Source organism: Danio aesculapii, chromosome 10 (assembly GCF_903798145.1).
Source record: "Danio aesculapii chromosome 10, fDanAes4.1, whole genome shotgun sequence".
Lineage (NCBI taxonomy): Eukaryota > Metazoa > Chordata > Actinopteri > Cypriniformes > Danionidae > Danio > Danio aesculapii.
This window is the reverse complement of record NC_079444.1, coordinates 14,049,489-14,075,213: the sequence shown is the minus strand read 5'-3', so window position 1 is coordinate 14,075,213 and position 25,725 is coordinate 14,049,489. Positions and strand designations below refer to the sequence as shown.

The 25,725-nt window shown below is 33.7% G+C and overlaps 1 protein-coding gene across 2 annotated transcripts; it reads left to right on the top strand.

Annotated features, from left to right (window-relative positions):
• Positions 1-630: 630 nt before the first annotated feature.
• hmgcs1 (3-hydroxy-3-methylglutaryl-CoA synthase 1 (soluble)) lies at positions 631-23,789 on the top strand. 2 transcript variants are annotated; one of them, XM_056466386.1, is made up of 10 exons: positions 631-737; positions 6,524-6,981; positions 9,787-9,912; positions 10,252-10,416; positions 14,175-14,343; positions 14,439-14,609; positions 14,719-14,825; positions 17,192-17,317; positions 17,398-17,555; positions 22,153-23,789. In XM_056466386.1, the coding sequence occupies exons 2-10, from the start codon at positions 6,534-6,536 to the stop codon at positions 22,240-22,242; spliced, it is 1,560 nt and encodes a 519-aa protein (XP_056322361.1). In that variant the 5' UTR covers positions 631-737; positions 6,524-6,533; the 3' UTR covers positions 22,243-23,789. The 2 variants fall into 2 exon arrangements, with proteins under 2 accessions (XP_056322361.1, XP_056322360.1); XM_056466385.1 differs by lacking the exon at positions 631-737 and adding an exon at positions 3,958-4,058.
• The last annotated feature ends 1,936 nt before the right edge of the window (positions 23,790-25,725 follow it).

Here is a 25,725-nt window from a genome sequence, read left to right as displayed (position 1 = left end):
CTTTATTGTAAATGTTTAGGAAATGTCTTTGGTATATCAAAAGGTTTAGTTATGATGACCATCCGACAAGCTAATTCAGCTAGAAATAGTGCCTAAAATATCACCTAAATTCAGTATTTAAATCTCATAATTAAATAGAAATTGAGGCGAATGAAAGCAAAAAGGTCTACTTTTTAAAGAAAAAAGAACCGCCTTTTACACCAGGCTGGTATTATGTATTAGATATTATTTTTTTAAGATTTTAAGACACCCTGTGTGCTTTAAATAAGGTGCTGACAGAAGTTTAGCGCGCAGAGATGAGCTGATCCTCCGATATGATGTGTGTCTTCTTGTAGTCAAGGTAACGTTGTTCGGCTTCCCTGCCGATTCGTGCAGAAATGGCGAGCGCATCAGACGCGCGCTCTGATTGGCTGCTACTCTCTCAGACACGCGCTGTGATTGGCTGCTCTTCTCTCACCATACACCGTCACTCACTCACACCATTGAACCACTTTGCGCACCTCGTCCAGTGACCCTCCTTTCTTGAGCGCTGATTGGTTGAGAACTAGAAGAGGGCGGGAAAATGAGGACCTTCAGAACTGCTTCTGTGTTTTGATAGGCCGCGTGAGAAGCGCTCAAGAAACCGAAGCTCGCCCTGCACAGGTATCGTCCGCTTGTAATGTATAAATAGTATGTCTGTAATACCGCTTCACTTAATGACAAGCGACGGTTAGCACCTCACGAACAGAAGTCTGCAGGTAAGTCTTGTTATTAACCATGTAATTAATACTGAGTTAACTTTAATATGAGACATTTTAAAGAGAGAATTACAGCTACACTGCATTTATTTCATCCAAATAACTGAAGTAATTTCCTCTTTAGTATGTAAAGAGTGTAACGTTAACTTAATACTTAAAAAAAGCTTTATATTTATTAATGACTAAATCTCTCATATATTTTACAATAATATATGTAAACATACAAAAACACCTGGATCAGCTTTGTGAAAGTACCTCAGAGTAAAACACTTTAAATTCAACTTTAATTTTGTTGGTGAAACAAAATCTGTCGTTGGCCTCAATCTCCAACTAAATCTCATTTACTATCAAAGTAGTCAATACAGTTGATATACACTACCTGTCAAAACTTTGGGGTCAGAAGGATTTTTAAATGTTTTTAAAATAAGCTTCTTCTACTCATCAAGGCTGCATTTATTTAATCAAAAATACAGAACAATTTGTAAAATTGTGAAATGTTATTGAACTATAAAATAAAAAGTTCAAAAGTTCAAAAGTAGTTTATCATTTAATTTAATAATTTATTCCAGTGATTTTAAAGATGAATTGTCAGCTTCATTACTGCAGTCTTTACATGATCCTTCAGAAATCACTCTTATTATTATTATTATTATTATTATTATTATTATTATTATTATTATTATTATTATTATTATTACTACCATTAATGTAAAAGTAATACAAGCAATAATTCCTGAACAGAATAATTTTCTTTAACAAAAAAAAAAAAAAAAACGGACCCCAAAGTTTTGACTTGTAGTGTACTGTATATACAGAAGTAGAAGGTTCATCTTGAATAACACCTCATAACACTACATTTAAGATAAACACACATTTTAACTTTAATACCCTATTTAAAGAATTATAACTTAATTTGTTTTAAACTTAATTTGTGTCTTATTAGCAAATGATCAACAATGCGAAGGAAAATATATTTTGAACATTTTTTTTAGAAGATTATTACTGCATTACCCCCTTTTTAGAGCTTTTTATATTCAGAAAAATATATTTGGTCCAAAAAAGGTTTTATTTGTTAACTTCTTAACTCTGAATTTAAAACTTTGTTAATATGTTGGTTAAAAAAATTTGAAAACATGGCAACTTTGTGAATTTGTGAAACTTTGTGAAAATATTTAAATAAAATAAAAGTAATTATTTAAATTAAGTGTAATGTTTTTTTTGTTATTTTCTGTAAACTACTGATGACATTTGAAAATATAATAAATAAATAAATGAGTGAAATAAAGTGAAATAAATATGTTGCCATTAAGAGACATTTAGTTAATAATAATAATAATAATAATAATAATAATAATAATAATAATAATAATAATAATAATAATAATAATAAATACATGTATACAGCCATAAAACAGAATTCTATTAAATGTTAAAGAATGAATGCAATGAAAAAGGATGAATGATGAATGCAACTTAAATAAATTGCTTTACATTTATAACTTATGACTGTTCAAAAACTGTTTATAAAGCTACACCAAAAGCATCAAAAAACATAAAGATTGCTCTGAAAAGTTTTCATTTTGCAAACATTTTACATTAAAAAGTTATATATTTCTAATTTACATACAAATTCAGTGTGTCGATATGTGGAAGTCTTACTATATTTTACATCTTTAATAACATAAACTTAATGCTTCAAATTAAGTGTATTGTAATTTTTCTTATTTACTGTAAAATATTGATGACATTTCTGTGATATGTTGGCATTAAGAGACTTTTAGTTATTATTATTAATAATAATAATAATAAATACAGCCATAAAACAGAATTTTCTTAAATACAATTTAATTAAATTCCTTTAACTCATTACTGTTCAAAAACTGTGTATAAAACTACATATTTGACACCAAAAGCATAAAAGAACATAAATATTAGCCTAAAAGGTTTTCATTTTATTAGGTAAACATTTTACATTTAAAAAAATTCTAAATCGCTAATAGTCATATTCAGTGTGTCGATTCAGTGTGTCGAAGTGGAAAAGTCGAACTATATTTTACAACTTTAATAAAATAAACATAATGCTTTAAGTGCAATGTAATTTTATTATTAACAATTATTTGTTTAATTTTAAACGAACATATATGGCTGAATGTAATGTAAATAAATTACTTTAAATGCATAATTAATGACTTTAAAAAACTACATATTTGACACCAAAAGCATAAAAGAACACAAATATTTGCCTGATAAGTTTTCATTTTGCAAACATATAACATTCATCCAATCATTTATTTTCTTTTCGGCTTAGTCCTTTATTAATCAGGGGTCGCCACGGCGGAATAACCCGCCAACTTATCCAGTATATGTTTTACGCAGCGGATGACGTTACAGCTGCAGTCCATCACTGGGAAACATCCATACACTCTCATTCACACACATACACTACAGACAATTTAGCCAACCCATTCACCTGTACCGCATGTCTTTGGACTTGTGGAGGAAATTAAGTTATTTATTACTAATTTTCATATACAAATTCAGTGTGTCGATATGTGGAAAAGTCTTTTACAACTTTAATAAAATAAACGTAATGCTTTAAATTAAGTGCAATGTAATTTTTCTTATTTTCTGTAAACTACTGATGACATTTCTATGAAATAAATATGTTGGCATTAAGAGACTTTTAGGTAATAATAATAATAATAATAATAATAATAATAATAATAATAAATACAGCCATAAAACTGAATTTTCTTAAATTTAAAAGAACATATAATCTGTATGAATGCAAATGAATTAAATTCCTTTAAATGTATAACTCATGACTGTTCCAGAACTGTTGATAAAACTACATATTTGACAACAAAAGCATCAAAAAAAAAAATATATAGTCTTTTACTAATTTTACTAGCTTACTATTTTACATCAAGAAGTTATATATCTCTCATTTTATATAGAAATTCAATGTGTCGCACAACTTTAAACTTTAAGCGTTTAAAACTCGCTTCAGTTTATCATCATTACAGGTTAATATTAAAGCGCCTCATATATTAAGATTACAAATAGTGCTATCTACATAGGAAACGCTTGCTTAGTACACACTTCGAGACGTAGTACACACTTCGAAATGTTTAGTACGTAGCGGTCGTTCGTGAATACCGACGTAGCAGTCCTCGTAAGCGGAAGGCGGTCCGTTCACATATACTGCTCGACTATACGCGCTCGGAAAACATCTGACCTTATGAGATATCCGGGCCGGACAGCTCTCCGAATCTAACCGTCCGCTTATTACACGAACTAACACCGTTATATGATTGTAAGGTAAGAAAATATAGTGTGTGAGTGAAGTTTTACTGTTGGCAGTGATGAATAACGTGTTTGTTAGTGGTCTGCTAGTGTCACATGAAGGTGCGGTCAGCAGTTCGCTTATTTCTACAACATTACAGGTTATGAAAAATACATCAATACTATGTTTATTAGTTACTGATAAACAACAACAAATAATAATACTAAGAGAATGATGAGTAAGCAAAGAAATGTGTGTTTACATCACTCATAGCGTAACCGCTAACCAAAAACACGCTTAATTTATATAACAGTTATAACGTTACACGTCATCCTATATAAAATGAATGTATTTCTAATATGTGAGGTGATTGAAATGTATACAGAGAAATTATCAAAACAGCAAATTGGCTGTTTTTAACCTGCAAGGCTGTCTTTAAGCCTCTTTTAAAGTTTGACCCAAGATCACAGAAATTAATTTACTTCTGTTTATATCTGATAGTTTTTCGTATCGGTGCTTTGTGTGTTAATAACAGCCAAACAATAGTGACTGCTTATTTCCACATTGAGTGGTCAAGTGAGTTTTCTTGATATGGAGTCTTGGAGCCATATCTATGTAGGTTAAAGGTAATGTCCTTTACCCCGGTTAAAGGGTTAATCTTATTAAAGGAGAGCAGAGCTGCTGTGGGTAACAGGCTTTGCCATGTGCTTCTCTTACTTTCTAATAGCTGGAAGAGGCTCTTTACTCATGTACAGTCAGCATGAAGTTGGCGTAATATTTACGAATACACTGCTTCAAAAGTCTTGAAAACTTTTATTGTAGTTTCAAGGACGCATTTTTTTGAATTGTAAAAAATATGTTTTAATATTAAGTGTTTAAAAATGTCACTTCCAGTGATGCAGTGCTGAATTTTCAGTGTCATTGCTTCAGTCCTGAGTGTCACATGATCTTTCTGGTCATACTGATTTATAGACCGATATAAATTAGGGCTGCACAATATATTGTTTCAGCATCGATATATCAATGTGATCATTCGCAATTGTCACATCACAGGGTAAGCAATGTTGAGTTTATATTATAATTTATCATTTGCACGTGTCTTTGATGCCTGCGATTGTATAATGATTTTAAAAGCATTCAGGCATAATAAATTGTACCATTTGTGACCTTAACTATGAGTAATTTTATTGAATTAATTATATTTTTTTATCATTAAGTCACTGTACTTGAATACTGTTAGACTCTGGAAATGATAAAACACTTTATATCAAGTGTATCTTTTTCTTAATTATATTCACAGATTGTTATGCATGAAAATACTAACAATACGTGCGAATACAGAAATGCTCTGCAAATAGCACAGACCACATCAAACATGTGTTGGGGGACCCCAAAAAGTTTATAGATTGTTTATTAGATTTTCTGGAGAAGCCCTCCCAATTCATTTAACATTAAAAATTCTTTCCTAATAGAGATATTAAGTCATCTGGTTAATTTATGCAATAAATTGAACAAAAAGGACAATATTGAGATTTGTAATGTTAAACAGATTACAATTCAACCACATTCAACACATTTTTTAAATAAATAAATTATTTAGATTTTTTATACATAAGACTCACAGGAATAAAATTATAGTACATTACTCATGCTATAAAATATTAAGAAAAAACTACCAAAAAAAATATAATGAGAAAACATTGAGAACTAATAATAATAATAATATTGGAAACCACTTTATAACAGGATTACACAGCAAATAATTGTTTTAAATTGTAAATCTTTTCACTGTACCACCGATATTACTGTATTTATTTAAAAAAAATAAAAGCCTTAACCCTTTGACTGCCTGCTCTACCAAATGGTTTGACTGTTTTAAATAATGGTTTACGAGCACAGCATTGTTGGTTTACAAGAAAACAAACAAACATAATCCTGTTGCGCTACTACACTTGATTTTGTTTTATTGTAAAAAACAAAACAAAACAAACCAAGAAAACATGTTTAACGAGAATCTGAAATATTTTATGGCACACTTCAAAAAATAAAGATGATTTAGTATTCAGAAATGTTTTGTCTTTATTATGTTTTTAAATAAATTGGTCTTAGGCTTCATATTTTATGATTTTTTTCATAATATATGTATTGATTCCAGTACTTTTACCCTAAAAAAACTCCATTTGGTAGAGGCTGATATTTTAGAAATTATGGGATTTGTAAAACTAGTGTGTTAACTAGTGACATTAGGAGTTATAAAATGCAATCCAAATATTTTTTTCTTGGTGGGACAGCTAAGTGGGTTAAAAATGTTATTTAAGAAACATTGAAAAAGTGTCCAAATTATTTGCAAAGCAAATTTGGCCTTTTTTTAAATCTTGCAAAAGAAAATGCTTTCGATATGTGCTGTTTTCGCAATGCTGTGATTTTAGATTCATTTCATTTGTGAAAACGTGCAGCATATTTACTTTTAAAGATATGGCATTGCTTATTTTTGTCTCAGTCCATTCAGAATGCCTGGATCACTCCCTGCGATTTGCGAGTCCATGTGGCCCAAAGATGTGGGTATCATCGCTATGGAGGTGTATGTCCCATCTCAGTACGTTGACCAAGCAGAGCTGGAGGAGTACGATGGAGTCGGGGCCGGAAAATACACTGTTGGTCTGGGACAGGCGCGCATGGGATTCTGCTCGGACCGCGAGGACATCAACTCTCTGTGCCTGACGGTGGTGCAGAGATTAATGGAGAGGAATGGCCTCTCGTACGAGAGTGTGGGCCGGCTGGAGGTGGGCACAGAAACCATTATTGACAAGTCCAAATCCACCAAGACTGTCCTGATGCAGCTGTTTGAAGAGTCGGGCAACACTGATGTAGAGGGAGTGGACACCACTAACGCCTGCTATGGGGGAACTGCTGCACTCTTCAATGCAGTCAACTGGGTGGAGTCCAGCTCATGGGACGGTGAGTTTACGTGAACTTGTGCTCATTTTGCAATCTTTGTGACCCACACATCTCGACTGAGCACAGCAGATTTCTGACCCTGAAGTCAAAGATTTTGGTACACTTTAAAAATAATGCTGTGTTCCACACAATCGATTTGTGTTGGGACAACATGAAGGAATTAAGTTAACTTGTCAAGTTTTGCAGATTTAAGTGGAGTGAACATAAAACAATTTAGTTGTCGCTAAAAAACCTTAAGAATTGTGTTGTTTCAGCTCATTTTAAATGAGTGGTTTGAACAAACAGCAATCGTCCTTTTTTGAGTGTAGTTTTATAAGACAGTGAGGTTCAAGTGGCTGAGAGTTATGACTAAAAACTCAACATTGTTTTTGGAATCGTGGCGAAAAATCAATTCAGAGACTTTCAAAATGTAATGATATTCTATCGAATCAGTTCTGAGCTTAGTTTTTAACAGCATCACATTTTACATGTCTGTTTTTTACACTTTAAAGTATAAACTCAAATGTACTCATTATGATTTTTTCATAATTTTATTTAGAACCTCTGGGCAAAGGTCTGATTATGAATGTTGACCTTTAAAATAAATTGTAATCAAATATAAAACACTTTTTAAAATCCTACACTGCAAAAAATCATTTTCTTACTTAGATTTTTTGTCTTCTTTTTAGTCCAAATATCTAAAAAAAATTAAATCAAGAAGAATTTTCTAGACAAGCAAATCATAATGTCTTCAGAAATAATATGCCAATTTTAAGTGAGTTTTTCCTTAAAACAAGCAAAATAATCTGCCAATGGGGTAAGCAAAATAAGCTTATATCAAAAGGAAAAACAAGATTATTTTTCTTACCCCAATGGCAAATTATTTTGCTTGTTTTAAGAAAAAACTCACTTAATATTGGCATATTATTTCTTAAAACAAGACAATTATATTTTGCTTGTCTAGAAAATTCTTCTTGATTTAAGAATTTTTAGATATTTGAACTAGAAACAAGACAAAACAATTTTTTTTTTGCAGTATAACAATTACATTTCCAACATAAAATATTAAAATTCATATAACATAAAATTCAAAATGCAAATCTTGTACTCGTCTCCATGCTGTTATTCACTTTTCCGTGGTGAGATTAAGGTTATCCAAATCATGAAAATTATTTGCATAAACAATGTGTTGTCCAACACCATGAAATAAAAGATAGAGTATAATATCAAGCAATAGACTTCTTATTTTATCCATATGATATGTATCTTATTGCACAGTCCTACTATAACATACAGTTAAAAAAACAAAACATTTACATTACCACAGGCGAGCAATCAAACACAGCCTTTCACAGTATACTCCATTGTATAAGATTGCAGGTGCAGACAACATATGTAAAACAAAATATGATGCTCATCCGGTCTTTGCGCTTTTTCTCACTTAAAGTTAAGAGTGATAAAATGTCGTTGCACTCATTTAAGTATAGTAGCAAATATCTTTTATTCTCCTGCTGTTGTTTTTTATTTTTCAGCTGTAAAACCAAAGCTGCTTCAGCATTGATATCAGTTAATTTAAAAGCCTATGTGGAAGCTGCAGGAATCGCACACACACACACGCACACACACACACTGTACTAAATACTTAAAATCCCAAATCAAAAAAAAGTGCTCAGGGGTAGCTTAAATAATGTATCAGTGCTCTTTGGGTAAGGGATTCTTCTGATTAAACTGCAAAAATCAGTCCAAGGCACTCAAAAAATTTGGAAAAAATATTTTTAAAAGTACCAGTAGTAGTACTAAATACTGCTTTGTACTCAGAAAAGACAGGATAACTGTCAAGAACACAGCCCCATTTCACAATGTCAAGAGTAACTATAGTATTATAGAATAACTATAATAATAGCATCCACAGAACTTGACGGTGAGTAAACACTAAATAGTGAGAATTTTCATTTTTGTGTGAACTATCCCTTTAAGTGTGTGCTGCAAGTTTGTCATCAGTCACCTTAAATGCTCAGGCTCTTTATTAAAGCTGAGTGGATTCTGATTAGCTGTCAGTGTAAATCCAATAATATACACAAAAAATTCTATGATCAATTACAGACAGCATATGTTTTTAGGTCATTGTAACATATTAAACTAAGTTAATCATGTTCTAACTTAATTTTATAAGTTATGCAAGCTGTTTTAAGTCAGTTTAACATAATATAAGTTCAATGGACTCATAAGGTTAATTTGATTCAGCTTAAATTTTAAGCAACCAGGATTTTTACAGTGTAGTTTGCGTATCATTATAGTAATGGCCCTTTTTAAAATAATAATTATAATAATAAAAAAAGTTTTAGGCTTATGGTCTTTGGTGAAAACAGCCTTAATTCAAAAGCATTATTAGTCACTCATTTTATTGAATATGAGTTTTATAGATACCCTGATGGTATTTTAAACTCTCTTCAAGTATTGCAGGATCAATTGTGGTAGTGAGAGTTTGAACTCAAAAATCTCAAATATTTTTTTATTTTCTTTAAATGGGGATGAACAAGCGAAACATCCTTAATTATGTTAAAAGCACTTTCAAATGAAATAAAGAAGGGTAATAATGGTTTTAAAATATGTTTTATTATATTTATTTTTGTATGCGGAATGATTCTTCTCAGGGCTGGTTCTTATTTTTGACAGACAACATGCGATAATAATCCAGATAAAATCTTCTGGCCATTAAAATAGCCACTGAAGATGGCATGGAATTTAAAAACAGCTAACTGACACTAAGATTCCCCCACAATAAATAACTGTTCAGGACTCAGATGTTTCTTTTTGGTCCCGCAGGTCGTTACGCTCTGGTTGTTGCTGGTGATATTGCTGTGTATGCCACGGGCAGCGCCAGGCCTACGGGGGGAGCCGGAGCTGTGGCCATGTTGGTTGGACCCAATGCCCCTCTGGCCTTCGAGAGAGGTGACCTTTGCCACACTAACACAGAGAGCTCTAACTGAACAGGCTGTTATTGTAGATTCTCTCTCTCTCTCTCTCTCCTCTTCTCTCTCTCTCCTCTCTCTCTTCTCTCCTCTCTCTCTCTCTTTCTTCTCCTCTCTTCTCTCTCTCTCTTTCTCTGTGTGTGTATATATATATATATATATATATATATATATATATATATATATATATATATATATATATATATATATATATATATATATATATGAAGATGCTTTGTTTTTAGTTATTTAGAGGTTTACATTTAAGAAAATATTTTTGATTTCATGAAGTAACTGAAATGTAATCCTATTTTGACAGGTCTTCGTGGGACACATATGCAACATGCGTATGATTTTTATAAGCCAGACATGGTGTCGGAGTATCCGGTGGTGGACGGCAAGCTTTCCATCCAGTGTTACCTCAGTGCTTTAGATCAATGTTACTCCGTCTACAAGAACAAGATCCATGCCCGCTGGCAAAGAGGTTGGCAAATATGTCCACAATCCTTTTATTTCTTACCTATTACTGAAATTTCTGATTGCATCTCATGCTAGATAGAATTGGTAAGCTATTACTAGGCCCACATGGAATCTGCGCACAGAAATCCACAGATTTTTAGCCCATAATTGAGATTTATTTACTTGTGTAAATGTGTGTACATTTATATTTATTCAGTTTTTAAATTAATTTCAGTAATAATATTGACTAATATGAAAATGTTTTTTTACAATAGTTTGTAAGAGTTTAGTAGAGATATTATATGAGACTTGCTTTGTTTACCAAAAAAGTGGATCCTGATGGATTTGCATAGTAAACATTAAAGTTAAAAAGATATCATTTAAAATTTAATATTTTAAGTTTTTAGTTATGATTCTCCTAAAATAATTCTGCATAAATCCGAAGATTTTTACAGAATTCTTAACATAATTCCCGCAGAAATGGCAAAAAAATGTCTGCAGATTCTGTCAGGCCCTAGCTATTACCAAAATATCCTCAAGAGATGAATCAAACTTTAATTTAGATTAGATTGACTATCTTATATTAGATTTATTAATCATCCTTTAGATTAACAGCAATTAATTGCATCCAGAAATAAAAGGTTTTTATTTTAAATAAAATATATATTTATTTTGTATATATAAACACACATGCATGCAGATGTTTGAGAAAATGTTTATTTATATTTAGATTCATCATATACATATATATTTTATAAATTCTGTATACATTTAAATATCTGTGACAAAACAGATATTTTTTCTATGTATGCGTGTATCACATCAGTTTAAACTTTATTGTCCGTTCTGCTTGACACAGAAAGGAAATTATACTTTAACACTGGATTTAAGACAACAATTGCATACATACAACAATCACACAATAGCTACGCTTATTAAGACAACAACATTAGTTAAAAATGTAAAAGCCAAATTAGCCCCATACATATTACTGCAGATCATTCTTGACAACCACCACATTCACTTCAAACAATGATCTGATTTAAGACAACAACTGCAATTGGGGTAAACGACTTTTTATAAGCATTGTTCAGGCTTTAGGAATTCTTAACCTTCGCCCTGATGGTAACAAGTCAAATGCTGAGTGAAGGGGATGTGTGGTATCTTTAAAATTCATCGCAACTGCTGTTTTTTCTATAAAGGAGTCAAATAGAATCTGCAGCGAATTTTGTTTTTGACCAGTTATCTTGTTTGCCTGATTGATAATTTGCGATTTTCTTCAGTTTAAGTGTTGTGTTACCAAACCATGAAACAATATTATATGTGAGAACACTCTGTATCAATGATCTATATTCCATGTTTAAAGCCTGTGTACTAACATTAAAACTTCTCAACTTGCGGAGGAGACTGAGGCGCTGACTTGCCTTCTAAACAGCCTCTACATTACTGTTTAAATTTAGTTTATTGTCAACAATTGTGCCTAAATACTTTAAAATTTGAGACCTGCTCTACTATTTGTCCATTTATGATGACTGTTTTATAAAATCTAGTATCTACTGCTCTTGTTTGACTCCCCAGACAGAGCTCTTTTGTTTGTGCAATATTAAGGTGTAATGAAGTTTTGCCAAACCTGTACAATCTTTTAAAATCTGTAATATTATTAATATCTTTAAAATATGAGGAGCTATTCATTTCTTCCAGACAGGAAACCAATGCTAGATCATCAGCGTGTTTTATAAGAGTGAGATTATAGTCATTATTGCACTGCAGTTCATAAATGTATATAGAAAATAAAATAGGGGATGATACACATCCCTGAGGTACTCCTATATTTAAAACAGGGCAGTCAGACATAACATGATTAACACAGACACGTTGTGGTCGGTTTTTGAAAAGTTCTCTGATCCATACAATCAACCAACTACTTACTCCTAAATAATGAAGACGTTCTAAAAGAAGGTTAGGTTGAACAGTATTAAAAACAGCTGAAAATCCAATAACAGTATTCTAACATACATATTTGGCCTATCTATAGATGATGTTGTACTTTATTCAAGAGAGTACGAGAGGCATCCACACACTGAAAAAAATTATTCAAAGATGAACCTTGGATTTACTCAATTTTTTTACATTGAGTGGTTGTAAACAATTTATTTGTGCTGAATTTAAGCAAACAAATTAAGCTGAACATTATTAAATTTTATTTGTTTGTTTAAATTCAACACAAATAAATTGTTTGCAACAGTTTTGAATGCAACACTTTTTTTTCAGTGCAGTGCTCCGGTTGGCCCTATAGGCAAACTGCAGGGGATCCATTGTTACAATGAATATTTTATTTTAAGAAACATTTAAAATATTTTGGAGCAGTAAACATGTCAGGCTAAATAATTCAAATAATTCATTGATCATTCTGCTGTCTTTATTAGTTTCAAAAACTCATTTTTTTTTTACAAATTAAAAATGGCATCTTTGGATATAGTTTCTGCTAGAGATACTGTTTTCCTTAAAAAAAATAAAAAGATAAATAAATATAAAACACCAAAAATGTTGGCGGTTTTAAAACCTTGACTTTTTCAAACTGTGGTATACATTGAAAATGGTTATCATCCCATGCCTATAATACACACATATACAGTATATTGTCAAAACAAACATTTACAAGTAGAAATATAAACTGCAAGAACTTGGTGAAACAAAATACATGCTAGCACCTTATTAAATCAAGGTTTAAATGTAAACAACATGCTTAAATATGCTAGCAAAGCCTTAAAATGCAATATCTTTTTTAACGTAAGCATAGCAACATTGCAAAAATGTAACAAACATTTTAGTAAATCAAGTTAGCAACGTGTTAAATCATGTTAGCAACCCTTCAAAACATGCTTACAACGTTCAGTGTCTTTCTCTGACCTCAAACCTCATGCTTTAAAATGGTTTTAAACTTTACACCACTTCAAACTAAAAAAAGTTCACACTTCAATTTTACAACAAACTTGCTGGTCAGGCCTCCAAGTGTTTGCTTCATCTGTTGCAATCAGAATTATTAGCCCCCATTTGATTTTTATTTATTTTATTTTAAAAAAAATTTATACTTCCCAAATGATGTTTAACGGAGCAAGGAAATTTTCACAGTATGTCTGATAATATTTTTTCTTCTGGAGAAAGTGTTATTTGTTTTATTTTGGCTAGAATAAAAGCAGTTTTTAATTTTTTTTAAAAACATTTTAAGGTCAAAATTATTAGCCCCTTTAAGCTATATTTTTTCGATAGTCTACAGAACAAACCATGGTTATACAATAACTTGCCTAATTACCCTAACCTGCCTAGTTAACCTAATTACCCTAGTTAAGCCTTTAATGTCACTTTAAGTTGTATAGACGTGTCTTGAAAAATATATAGTCAAATATTATGTACTGTCATCATGGCAAAGATAAAATAAGTCCGTTATAAAAAATGAGTTAATAAAAAAATTGTGTTTAGAAATTTGTTGAAAAAAATCTTACCTACGTTAAACAGAAATTGGGGAAAAAAATAAACAGGGGGGCTAAAAATTCAGGGGGGTTAATAATTCTGATTGCGACTGTATATGTCATTTTTGAGAGGAATAAACCAACATTTAGGTTTGCTTTCTTGGTAATGCAAATTCCAGCAGACCGAATCATGACAAGGACTCAATAAACAATTTTAGGGTATCTAACTTTAAATTTGTTGCTCAATTAATGAACTAAAAGGTGTGTGTTATATTTATTAATTTAATGGATTTTTTTCCTACCTGTGTTTCAGAGGGGACTGAAAGGCGTTGTAGTCTTGAAGACTTCGGCTTCATGGTGTTCCACTCTCCTTACTGTAAACTGGTCCAGAAGTCTTTGGCTCGTTTAATGCTCAACGATTTCCTCTGTCATCCCAGTCCAAACATGGAGAGCGGCCCATTTAGCGGACTGGAAGCTTTCAGGTGAATATCCAGCTTCTGCTGTAAATATATGAAATGCAAACATTTTTGAAATGCATTTAACATTCTCTTCCCATTTTTTATTTATTTTTTTGTAGAGATGTGAAGATTGAGGACACTTATTTTGACAGAGATGTGGAGAAGGCCTTCATGAAAGCCAGTTCTGAACTGTTTGATGACAAAACAAAGGCATCTCTCCTTATATCAAACCAGAATGGCAACATGTACACCCCTTCAGTGTACGGCTGCTTGGCTTCAGTTCTTGCACAGTAAGTGCCACAGTTCCTCATGCATGATTGTGTGTTTATGGTAACTCAAAGCCAAAGCAAATATTATGCACTAGTGTTTTTAATTTCATTTCATTTGAAATCTTTTTAGGCACACACCACAGCAGTTAGCAGGACAGAGAATTGGTGTGTTTTCTTATGGCTCGGGCTTCGCTGCTACACTTTACTCTATCAAAGTCACTCAAGATGCTACACCCGGTACGTATACACACAAAAAACTCACACACACATCATATGGATTTGTAATCTGGCTCACATGGACACATTCAGTGCAGAGACATGGTTACCTTCTACAACTGCACAGTGCATGTTAATTATCATGAATAAAGCATTGCACTTTTCAACTTCATTTCTGACTGGTACAAAGACATGTGAAGCATACGCATTGCGACAACTTTTGGTACCTCTGGGTTACAGTGCCCAGCATAAACAAATACACTCCTTACAGATCTACTGTCTGTATAATACTATCTGTACAATGAGAAATATCTGTATATACATTAGATTAGTCAGTACCAAAGCCAAAACTGGAACTAATCTAACAAATAGCTTAATCATGCTACAAAAATGAGTACACCACAGTGAATATGTTCGGGAAACATTAAATAGGAAAAATCAAGAGAATCATTAAAAAAATGTTACATTTAATTAAAATGTTGTAGTTGGTAATAACACCTCGTTTGAATTTAAATGTATTATCTTTTTATTCATAAAGTTGTTAGGTGACCACACTCTTATTTTAAAGTTCATGTGAAATCCAAATTTACAATATTTATTTTGCTAGTTCACATTGTGATTATTTAAGTGAACAATGAATGCATCCAAGTTAATACACTGAAAAATGTTAGTTTTGGGGATCGTCAAAGTTTGACCATTTCCCATATTCCACAAATTTGTATTTTTGTCATTATTACGAATTTTTACAAGCAAGCAACCAAGCAAGCACATGTTTTAATATATTCATAACCGAGTTTGTGTTTTACCGTCATGCTTTAAAAAAAACCAGCTAAAATAAAAAACGCTAAATTTCACTATCTATAATTCCTAATATTAACTCTTGTACAGCAGTCCCACAACATTCTGACACTCGATGACACTCAAATACCCTGTCAGAAAGGTCTAGCGGCTGGGAATGAGCTTTTTACAGTGTCTGCTATAATGTTAATGTTGTTTTCGTGTGTTTACATAGATGAATATGGCCACTGTGTAAATGTGCAGTATAGTTACGATCTTATTGCCACATTAGATCGTTATGATAACATAATATTGCTGCCTTCAGTGACTTCCTGAGGATAAATACCAAAAAAATAACACAACTGGAATAACTAATGATGTGCAAAAAAAGCCACGCCCCTACTCAATATTCTGTTTCAGTAGGAAGTACATCAACATACTGAAATAAAAGTCTTTGCAGCTTCCATTTCACATGGACTTTATTGAACATATCTGTGTAATAAAATAGTTTAAATGCGCCAAAATATATTGTCTATAATGACAGAACTAATTTATTTATGCTATGCATTATATAACTCATGTACATCCTTTTGTATTCTTTCATGCTAAAATTGTGCAAATGACTATAAACTCTCGGCACATTCACTAGTCTACTTAGACTTCCAACTTGCACACATTGCAGTCCATTCTGTTTATTCCATTTTTGACTACCTTGTGAATTGATACCCCTAAAGCATGGATGCCACACCAATTAAGCACATTTTTAAAGCACAAAACCCACACATGCAATGTAAGCTCAGTAACAACAGTCCAGCAGTGTTTGCACTAGGCATGAGACGATAACCGTTTTCAAGGTATACCGCATCAGTGTTCAGAAACTAATGAAGACAGCAGAAGTCAATGATTCATTTGAATTATTTAGCCTGATGTGTTTACTGCTCCAAAATAATACAAATCTTTCAAAAAAAATAGAATAAATTGTTTTCAAAGGGGAAAAAAGTTTTAGTTTTTTACACAGACATTTAAAAAGAATATGTCAGTGCCAATGGCATAGTGGAAAGTGCACCGACACATGCAATCCTGTGTTCACAGCGACCCGAGTTCAATTCCCGCCTCGAGGTCCTAAGCCGATCCTTCCCCTCTCTCTGCTCCCCACACTTTCCTGTCAATTCTGTCAATGGTACTGTCCAATAAAGGTGAAACCCCCTAAAAATAATTAAAAAAATGAATATATTTTAGAGCAGTGAGCACAATACCGTAAATCTTATAGCAGCCCATGCCTAGTTTGCACTATTCTTATGATGAAATCACTTACAATTACATACATGTAAAGAGTCAGCTCCGGGCACGTGAACAAAAGTAACAATCTGATTGGTGGGACAGTTTTTGATGCAGTGTGGTAAACCCCCCCAGCACTGAAATGTGTGCACCATCACATTGGCAATCAGCGTTCATCACGGTGATGAAAATCACAAGTAAAAAGCATCCCAGTGAGAACGGGCCCTCAGTATTTATAGAAAGAGGGTAGTCATACCAGCCAGTCTGAATTACTATTACTATGTTGACTGACAGTCCATTATCATACTTATTACGTACATCTATATTTTAAGGCTCTGCTCTGGATAAGTTGGTCTCCAGCTTGTGTGACTTGCCGGCCAGACTGGACTCTAGGCAGAAGGTTTCACCGGGTGTTTTTGCTGAGAACATGAAGCTCAGAGAAGAAACCCACCATTTAGGTAATAAACGATGTTTGTCTTTATTAATAAACTGTTTGATGACATTATTTGATGGCGTGATGTTTCTTTGGTTACAACAGCAAACTACATCCCTCAAGGCTCAGTAGATGAGCTTTACCCGGGAACATGGTACCTCACCCGTGTGGACGAGAAGCATCGCAGGCAGTATGCCAGACGATCCATGAATGATGACAGACCTCTGGAGGCTGGACTGGTCAGTTCGAGCATCGCAGCTGAGGTATTTATGATGCCGTTTTCATCGGGAAAGATCATCCGTAGCTCGCATTCTGTTTGTTCGTCTGTATGCATGCTTGTACATGCGCCTTAAATTCTCCCGCTAATTAGTGTTTCCACAATGTTGTGACACTGGCCTAGCCGGTTGTTTTATAAGTTCCACAGAACAACAATATACTTGAAAACAACAATAAATATCTCCATTGACATCACCTTTACTGAAAGTGAGCAGGGTTCCCACGGGTCAGTGGAATTTCTGGAATATCATGGAGTTTGAATAGGTCTTTTCCAGACATTGAAAGTTAGTTGTTGTTGTTTTTTTTTTTTGGCCAAGTCATGGAATATCAGCAGATTTTGTTTGTCATGTTAAATAATAATTTCCATTAGCTTTTTTTTAATTGCATTGTTTTACACCTGCTGTTATGATCAGGCTTTTTCAGCTCAATTTTTTCCCTCTATCACGCTCATCAATTTGCAGTCAGCCAGGTCTAAATTTACAGGCTATATACATTTTAATGTTGTACAGTTGAATTATATTCAGTAAATGTTAGGTGTTGTCTCTTTTACAGGGTTCATACACATTTTTACTACTAAAACTCCATGACTTTTCCATGACTTTTCCAGAACTTTCAAGTACATTTTCATGACGTAATGTCTACATATAGACGGTAAATAATAAGAAAAACAATGACGTTCAACTTTATTACAGCATATCATAGAACACATACCAATCTATTTTGTTTAAATTTGTTTTCATATCTATGTAATATTTTGATTAAAGTGAAATGTGCTTAAAGCACTAATAATGTGAGAGCATGTTTTTGGCCAATGACAGAAAAGAAGTAAAGACAACTAACCTATATTCAGTTAGGGCTGCACAATATCTCGTTTCAGCATCGATATCGCAATGTGTGCATCCGCAATAGTCACATCACAGGATATGCAATGTTGGGATTATAGTTTAACATAGAGTTTAATCATAATGGAGTAAAAGTTCATCATCTGCATGCATTTTTAAAGAGATAGTTCCCCCCAAAATTACTTCCCATTTTCATTAAACCCTTCACTTGTTTCAAACATTTATGATTTATTTTTTTTTTTTTAAATGAACATAAAAAGAATATAACTGAATAACTCATAGAGTATTGAAACAAGTGAAGTGTGAGTAAATAGTGAGTACATTTTAATCTGAGTAAACTGTCCCTTTAAGGCCTGTGACTGTGTGAACATTTCAATATTTCAGATTTTAAAACATCCGGCCACAAGAAATGTTTTATAACTTTAATAAAGATTAAATAATCTACAATGAAGACTATGCAGTGTTGATTATTCAATATCTGTACCTGAATAGTGAATACTTGAAAACTAGAATTCACTTTTATCTTTACTATATTTTATTTATCTATGCTTGTCATTTATTTGTTATATATTATTCGAGATTTACTTCTCTACAAAATCCCCCTAATCAATCCAAATAAACCTGTTAAATCATCTCGTGAAACTGTATTCACATTGCAATATACATCACAGAAATACAAAACACCGTAATGTCAGATTTTTCCAGCCCTAATTCAAGTGTACAGATATTTGTTAAACTAATTTTCATAACTTTTCCAGGCCTGGAAAATGCCATGTCAAAATTCCATGACTTTTCCAGGTTTTTCATGACTGTATGAACACTGTTTTAATATACAGTTGAAGTCAAAATTATTAGCCCTCTTGTAAATTTTATTTAATTGTAATTTTTTTTGCTTTTGCATTTCCCAAATAATGTTTAACAGAGCAAGAAAATTTGAGAAATGTTTAAGTAACAGTGTTTAGAAATCTTGTCTCTGTTAAAGAGAAATTGTAAATGAAATAAAAATTATATAGGGGCACTAAGAATTCAGGAAGGCTAATAATTCTGACTTCAACTGTATATCCAAGCCCTGAGTACAAGACAAATTTCCTGACAAGGACAATAAAGTACAGTAAAACTCCACTCAACTAAAGTGAAATGCAGTCTAGGCATGGGACAATAACCAGTTTCTAGGTATACCGTTGTTTGGAAAAGTCAAGGTTTTAAAACCGCAAAAATTGTCTGTTATACTGTTCCTAAGGTATGTGTAAGCTTTTTTGCTACATGTTTTTTTTTTTTGTTTCTTAGGACAATAGTATCTCCAGCAGAATATATATCCAAAGAGACCTTTTTCAAGTTGTGAAGAAATCTGTTTTTGAAGCTAATAAAGATAGCAGAAGTCAATGATTAATTATTTAGCATGTTTACTTTTCCAAAATATTTTACATTTTTCTAAAAATAGAATATATTGTGTTCAAAGGGAAAAGTTTTTGTTTTTTACCCAGACATTTAAAAAGAACTTATTTTAGAGCAGTAATCATAATACTGTGATATTATTATCCAAGGTTATCATACCGTCAGAATCTTATACCGGCCCATGCCTAATGCCGTCACCAGACTATATGTTAACTGAGGCAAACGTAAGGATATGAATTTTGAGAGCTTTGGGTTTGATATGAGCATTTCAAAGTTTGGGTGTTAAAAAGTAGATAAAAGCTAAATATACATTTTGTAAAAGTACTATCCAGCTATCAAAAATAGGTGAGGAAACACTTGAAAGCCATATGTAGAAGTACTTTCATTTTGAAAATCTGAGGTTAATCATTCTTTGTTGTAGTAATAATTAAATTCCTACAAAATGACATTCAAGCTAAAACCATTTCAATGGTATGTAAACCACAACAGCGGCTTGTTTTTACTGTTCATTATGGGTCATGGAAATTTGACATTTGGCTTTGAGTGGGAACCCTGTAAGATATATTAAAACAAGTTTAAACAAGTACAAAGGCATCACTCTTCACTTGTGGAGTGTATGTGTTGTATGCGAATACTAACATGCACAGAGACCATGCCCTTTGCAACAAATGCAACAAGTTGCTTGTACAAGCGGAAACACAAGCAATCTGGCTAAGTAACTTTCAAAAGACAAAGATGAAAAGACAAGTCAGAAAGACAAATGAAAAGTTTTCGACTGCCTAGCTAAAGGTACATCATCCACATCGTTATGCTAGCAGTCAATCATATAAGGTCTCTCTAAATTAGTGTAATATTAATAGTTTAATAAACACACATTACAATAAAAACAGTGTTTTTTTTTATGCAGTAGCTTAAATAAATCTTAAACATTAAAAATGCTTTTACATCAGCTGTGTTTACAAATATCGCCTTTCAGTAGCCTAATAATAAACTATGCTTATTAAGAAATGATATATTTATTATATTTTTACATTGTTAACTCCCAAAACATTTATGTGAATATTCATTCATTCATTTTCTTGTCGGCTTAGTCCCTTTATTAATCTGGGGTTGCCACAGCGGAATGAACCAACTTATCCAGCATTTGTTTTACGCAGCGGATGCCCTTCCAGCCACAACCCATCTCGGGAAACATCCATACACACTCGTACACTATGGACAATTTAGCCTACCCAATTCACCTGTACTGCATGTCTTTGGACTGTGGGGAAACTGGAGCACTTGAAGGAAACCCACGCGAACGCGGGGAGAACATGCAAACTCCACACAGAAACGCCAACTGACCCAGCCGAGGCTCGAACCAGCAACCTTCTTGCTGTGAGGTGACAGCACTACCTACTGCACCACTGCGTCGCCCTTTATTTAAATATGTTAATGAAAAATCTTAAACATTATCTGATTATTTGATTGCATTTTGCAACTCGAAGAGGGTATTTTCAACTGCAGGGAGCACAATAAACCAAGATCCCGACTTCTGCCAGAAAAGGCAAACATGTTGATTTTTCTCATTTCCCTTCAAACCATTGTACATTCTTCATACATTTATTTATTTGTTTTAAAATTATTGGTTTTGTTTTATTTTTCATTAAAAACGTAATAATAAAATTAAGTGTTGTTTTTAATTCTGTTCAATTTGTTTTTTGTTTTTTTTCATTAAAAAAACACTACAAAAAGTACAGATAAGAGAACCGTTAAAGTACCGAACCGATAAGTGGTATCACTAAAAGTAGTAATACCGTTAAAACCTTAACGATTCCCATCCCTACTATGCACACATTGCGATATCGATGCTGAAACGGTATATATTGTGCAGCCCTATAGTTGACTGCACTCCTCTACTTTTGGTCGGCGCAAAAACAAACCGCCCTTTGTGGCACAAGCCATTATAATCAATGATTTTCATAGCTCAGAGCAATGCTTTCCGTGTCCCGTGTGAAAGCCATTTTACATCACAAAGAGACTGCAGCTGGAGGGAGAGAAACCTGAAGGCTGCTGAGCAGTGCAGCACAGCAGAGCCTTTCTTTTATTTGTTAATTATTGGTAGTTTTTCTCTGTTGACTGAAAAAACACAATTTTTGGCCGGTAATTTTTGGTCCATCCCTAGTTTGCAGGAGTTAATGGTGAAAATGGTGTTAAGATCGTCCAAACTCTGACATCAAATTAACCTCGACACACGTCTGAATTACTACTGTGAAAACCGCCTCATCATTATTAACACAGCTCATGTGTTTTTTTTTCTACAGTAAAACGTGTTTGTCTGACTGAGTTCTATTCTTCTGTTTCTCAGCATATTCCCAGTCCGCTCAAGAAGATGCCCCGTATCCCCACTACCCCAGCTGGCCCTGAGGTGGTCGTCATGAGCAACGGGGATCATTAAGTTCACCTCTATGAGGTGCGCAATATGGCAGATCAGAGAGAGGACACGTGATCTGTGGAAGAAAAAGGGCCCCAGGACTTCTGCAGCTATATCACCGATCAGCGAGTGATAGAAAACCTCAAAGCTTTTTAAATGTTCCAGGACAGAATTAGTGTGACCGTCACTGTGTTGAAGATGGCAAAGGTTAGTTTGGAAATGAAGTGTTAGTACATGGGAAGATTTCTCTGTGGTGAACTTCCACAAACTGCTGCTCAGAGTCGTCTATGCAGAAACCCTCAACCGTTTAATCCTTTTAAGTTCAAACGACCCCCTGATGGCATTTCACAAGCTCCGTGTTTTAGCATGAAGCTAATCCTATTGTTTTATGATGCTTGATGGGCCGGCGCATCGAACCTCGGAGCATCCCTTATTGTTTTTAATTGAAGTAAAACCTGTTGTCTTCACGCTCAAGTCTGTATCGTTAGGTCCATGTCAGAATTTCTTTTATAAAACTCTTTCTAGTCAGTTTTATCGCCATGGCCATGTCAGGGAAATGTGCCTGGATCACATATTTATGAGCCATAAAGTTTTAATTTCAAAGATTTATATAGTGATAATTGTTTAGTCGCTGCTAAACTGGCATCTTTTAGCTTTTATGTCGTTTGAAACGAGAATCGTTTTGGATTTTCTTTCTAGCAAAAGTTGATGGTGTTCATGTTCAAGTCACATTTATGCATGAAGACAAGGCCAAAATCGATGAAATTTGTAATAATCGGTCACATCTTTTGAATCATCGTAAGGATTAACTTGAGCACCATTGTCATGTCATCCATTAACCCAATTGGCATCAACCCTAATTTCACATTCTTGATCTGTTGATAACCTGCAATGATTTAATGAGCTCAAGTGATCAAAAACGTTTGATTGTCGAAACCACAGAGCACTTCTCCGTAACCATTCGAACGTCTTATTTTGTGGTAGAAGAGAAGCAATATTAACAGTAATAATATAAATCGTAAACGTTAGCACCTTAAGATCTTGATGTTAAATATAGATTATTATAAGCTAAAAGCAAACGAGAGATTTTGAGAGAGATTATAAAGCTAATTGCTGAAACACTGACTGCGAGATGGTATTTCTTTTCTGAGCATTCTTCAGTCCGTGGGTCCATGCTAACATCTGAAGAAGAAAAAAAAAAAAAAACAGCACTTCTGGTCCAGCTGCATATCCATCAACCTTCAGAAGCCTTATTTTAACTATGTACAAAACACACACACACACACAAAGGGTTTATTTTGGCTAAATTGTACAGAGAGATTTTTCTTTTCATTCTGCTGCCAGGACATGTTGACTGTAAAGTTATAACTTGAAACAGCCAATGTTTACAAGACGTTTCCCAGAGATCAGTAATGTACAGGACTAACTTATATTTGTGGATGGACTAAAAAAACAACAAATTGTGCCCATCAGGTGGAATGTGTAGCAAAGCAAGCTGTACAGACAATGTCAAAACTGTATGTGGGAATCTGATAATATATGAACTGAGGATTAAAGGTTCATTTGCTGAAGTCTCTGTTTATTCTTTGAAGCTGGGGCTCTGGATTTCAATGTTTTGTGTCCAGTGAATTACCGCAGAGGCAAAGTAATGTGTTTTACTAATATTTACATATTTAACAGACTCGCACGCTTTTACTTTGTCAGACAGAGAGAGTGGCTTGAATACATGGCCGAGGAAAGGAGTCCAATTCTGCATTTACACTGGATGACGCTTTACACATTCCTCACATGCAGACTGTTTAGATAGAAAACATAGTGCTAGCTACTAAATATGTAGTCAAGCCCCAAATGATTCATATCTCTGGCAAATTCTGACATGGTTTTTGTTCAAATGTAAATAAAAGCTGAGAAATATTTCTTCCCCACAATGATGCCTCGATGATGATGATGATCTACATCATCGTCTTATCTTTTGGGAGAAACCTGTGTTATTTCCGGTCCAAATAAAAAGTACTGGTTGAAAAATAACTAACTTTAAATTGGAATTTGCGAGGGGTATGGATAACTACTGTATACACACACACGTCATCGTTTTTCTCAGAAAACATATTTCTACAGGTGCCGTTGGTAACAACCAAAGAAATCCACATATGCAAAGAAAACATCTAATTCGTTTACAATGAAGTTATGTAATAGAATGAAATGACACCGGGGAAAAAAAAGTGTTGAACACATGAAGAAAGGGAGGTGTAGAGAGGCAGTGAAAGCCCAGACAGCAGCTGAAATCTCTCAGTAGTTCTTCAGCAACCCCCTGCCCTTCCACAGTGTAAATGAATATCAGCTGCTTTAGTCCAACATCTACATTATCAGGATGAAGATGAAACCAGGGTGGACATTTCAGCAAGACAATGATCCGAAACACAGCCAAGGAAATTCTCAAATTCACTCTAAATCAGATTTAATATTCGAGACCCACAGAACCCTCAAGATTTTTACACTGTTGAAGTCTGTGAAAAACTCACACCTGCGCAATTAACGTTACTTTATGCTACCATCATCTAAATCGTATTTTATATAAAGTATTAAATACATTTCAGTAGTTCAGTACTTTCTCCTTGTATCATTTCATTATTATTACACTATTATTACCTAACCCTAACATTTTCAGAATTTTTTTTTGTATTGTTTGGGTTTTTACCAGTGTATATACACTCATTGGCCACTATTTTAGGTACACCTGTCCAACTGCTCTTTAACACAAATTTCTAATCAGCCAATCACATGGCAGCAACTCAATGCATTTAGGCATGTAGGCATGGTCAAGACGATCTGGTGCAGTTCAAACCGAGCATCAGAATGAGGAAGAAAGGTGATTTAAGTGACTTTGAACGTGGCATGGTTGTTGGTGCTAGACAGGCTGGTCTGAGTATTTCAGAAACTGCTGATCTACTGGGACTTTCACACACAACCATCTCTAGGGTTTACAGAGAATGGTCCGAAAATATCCAGTGAGTGGCAGGTCTGTGGGAACAAATGCCTTGTAGATGCCAGAGGAAAATAACCAGACTGGTTAGAGCTGATAGAAAGGCAACCTCGTTACAACTGAGGTCTGCAGAAGAGCATCTCTGAACACACAACACATCCAACCTTGAGGCGGATGGGCTACAGCAACAGAAGACCACACAGGGTGCCACTTCTGTCAGCTAAGAACAGGAAACTGAGGCTACAATTCACACAGGCTCACCAAAATAAGATAATAGAAGATTGGAAAAACGTTGCCTGGTCTGATGAGACTCGATTTCTGCTGCCACATTCAGAATTTTTTTTTGTATTGTTTGGGTTTTTACCAGTGTATATACACTCATTGGCCACTATTTTAGGTACACCTGTCCAACTGCTCTTTAACACAAATTTCTAATCAGCCAATCACATGGCAGCAACTCAATGACTGGTTTCTTGAACATGACAATGAGTTCACTGTCCTCAAATGGCCAACAATCACTTGAT

What these genes read in the sequence shown, in the direction of transcription:
- hmgcs1 (XM_056466385.1), top strand. An exon ending in AGCGGACTGGAAGCTTTCAG is followed by an intron (nt 14,344 to 14,438) that starts GTGAATATCCAG and finishes ATTTTTTTGTAG; the next exon opens with AGATGTGAAGATTGAGGACA. An exon ending in GTTCGAGCATCGCAGCTGAG is followed by an intron (nt 17,556 to 22,152) that starts GTATTTATGATG and finishes TCTGTTTCTCAG; the next exon opens with CATATTCCCAGTCCGCTCAA.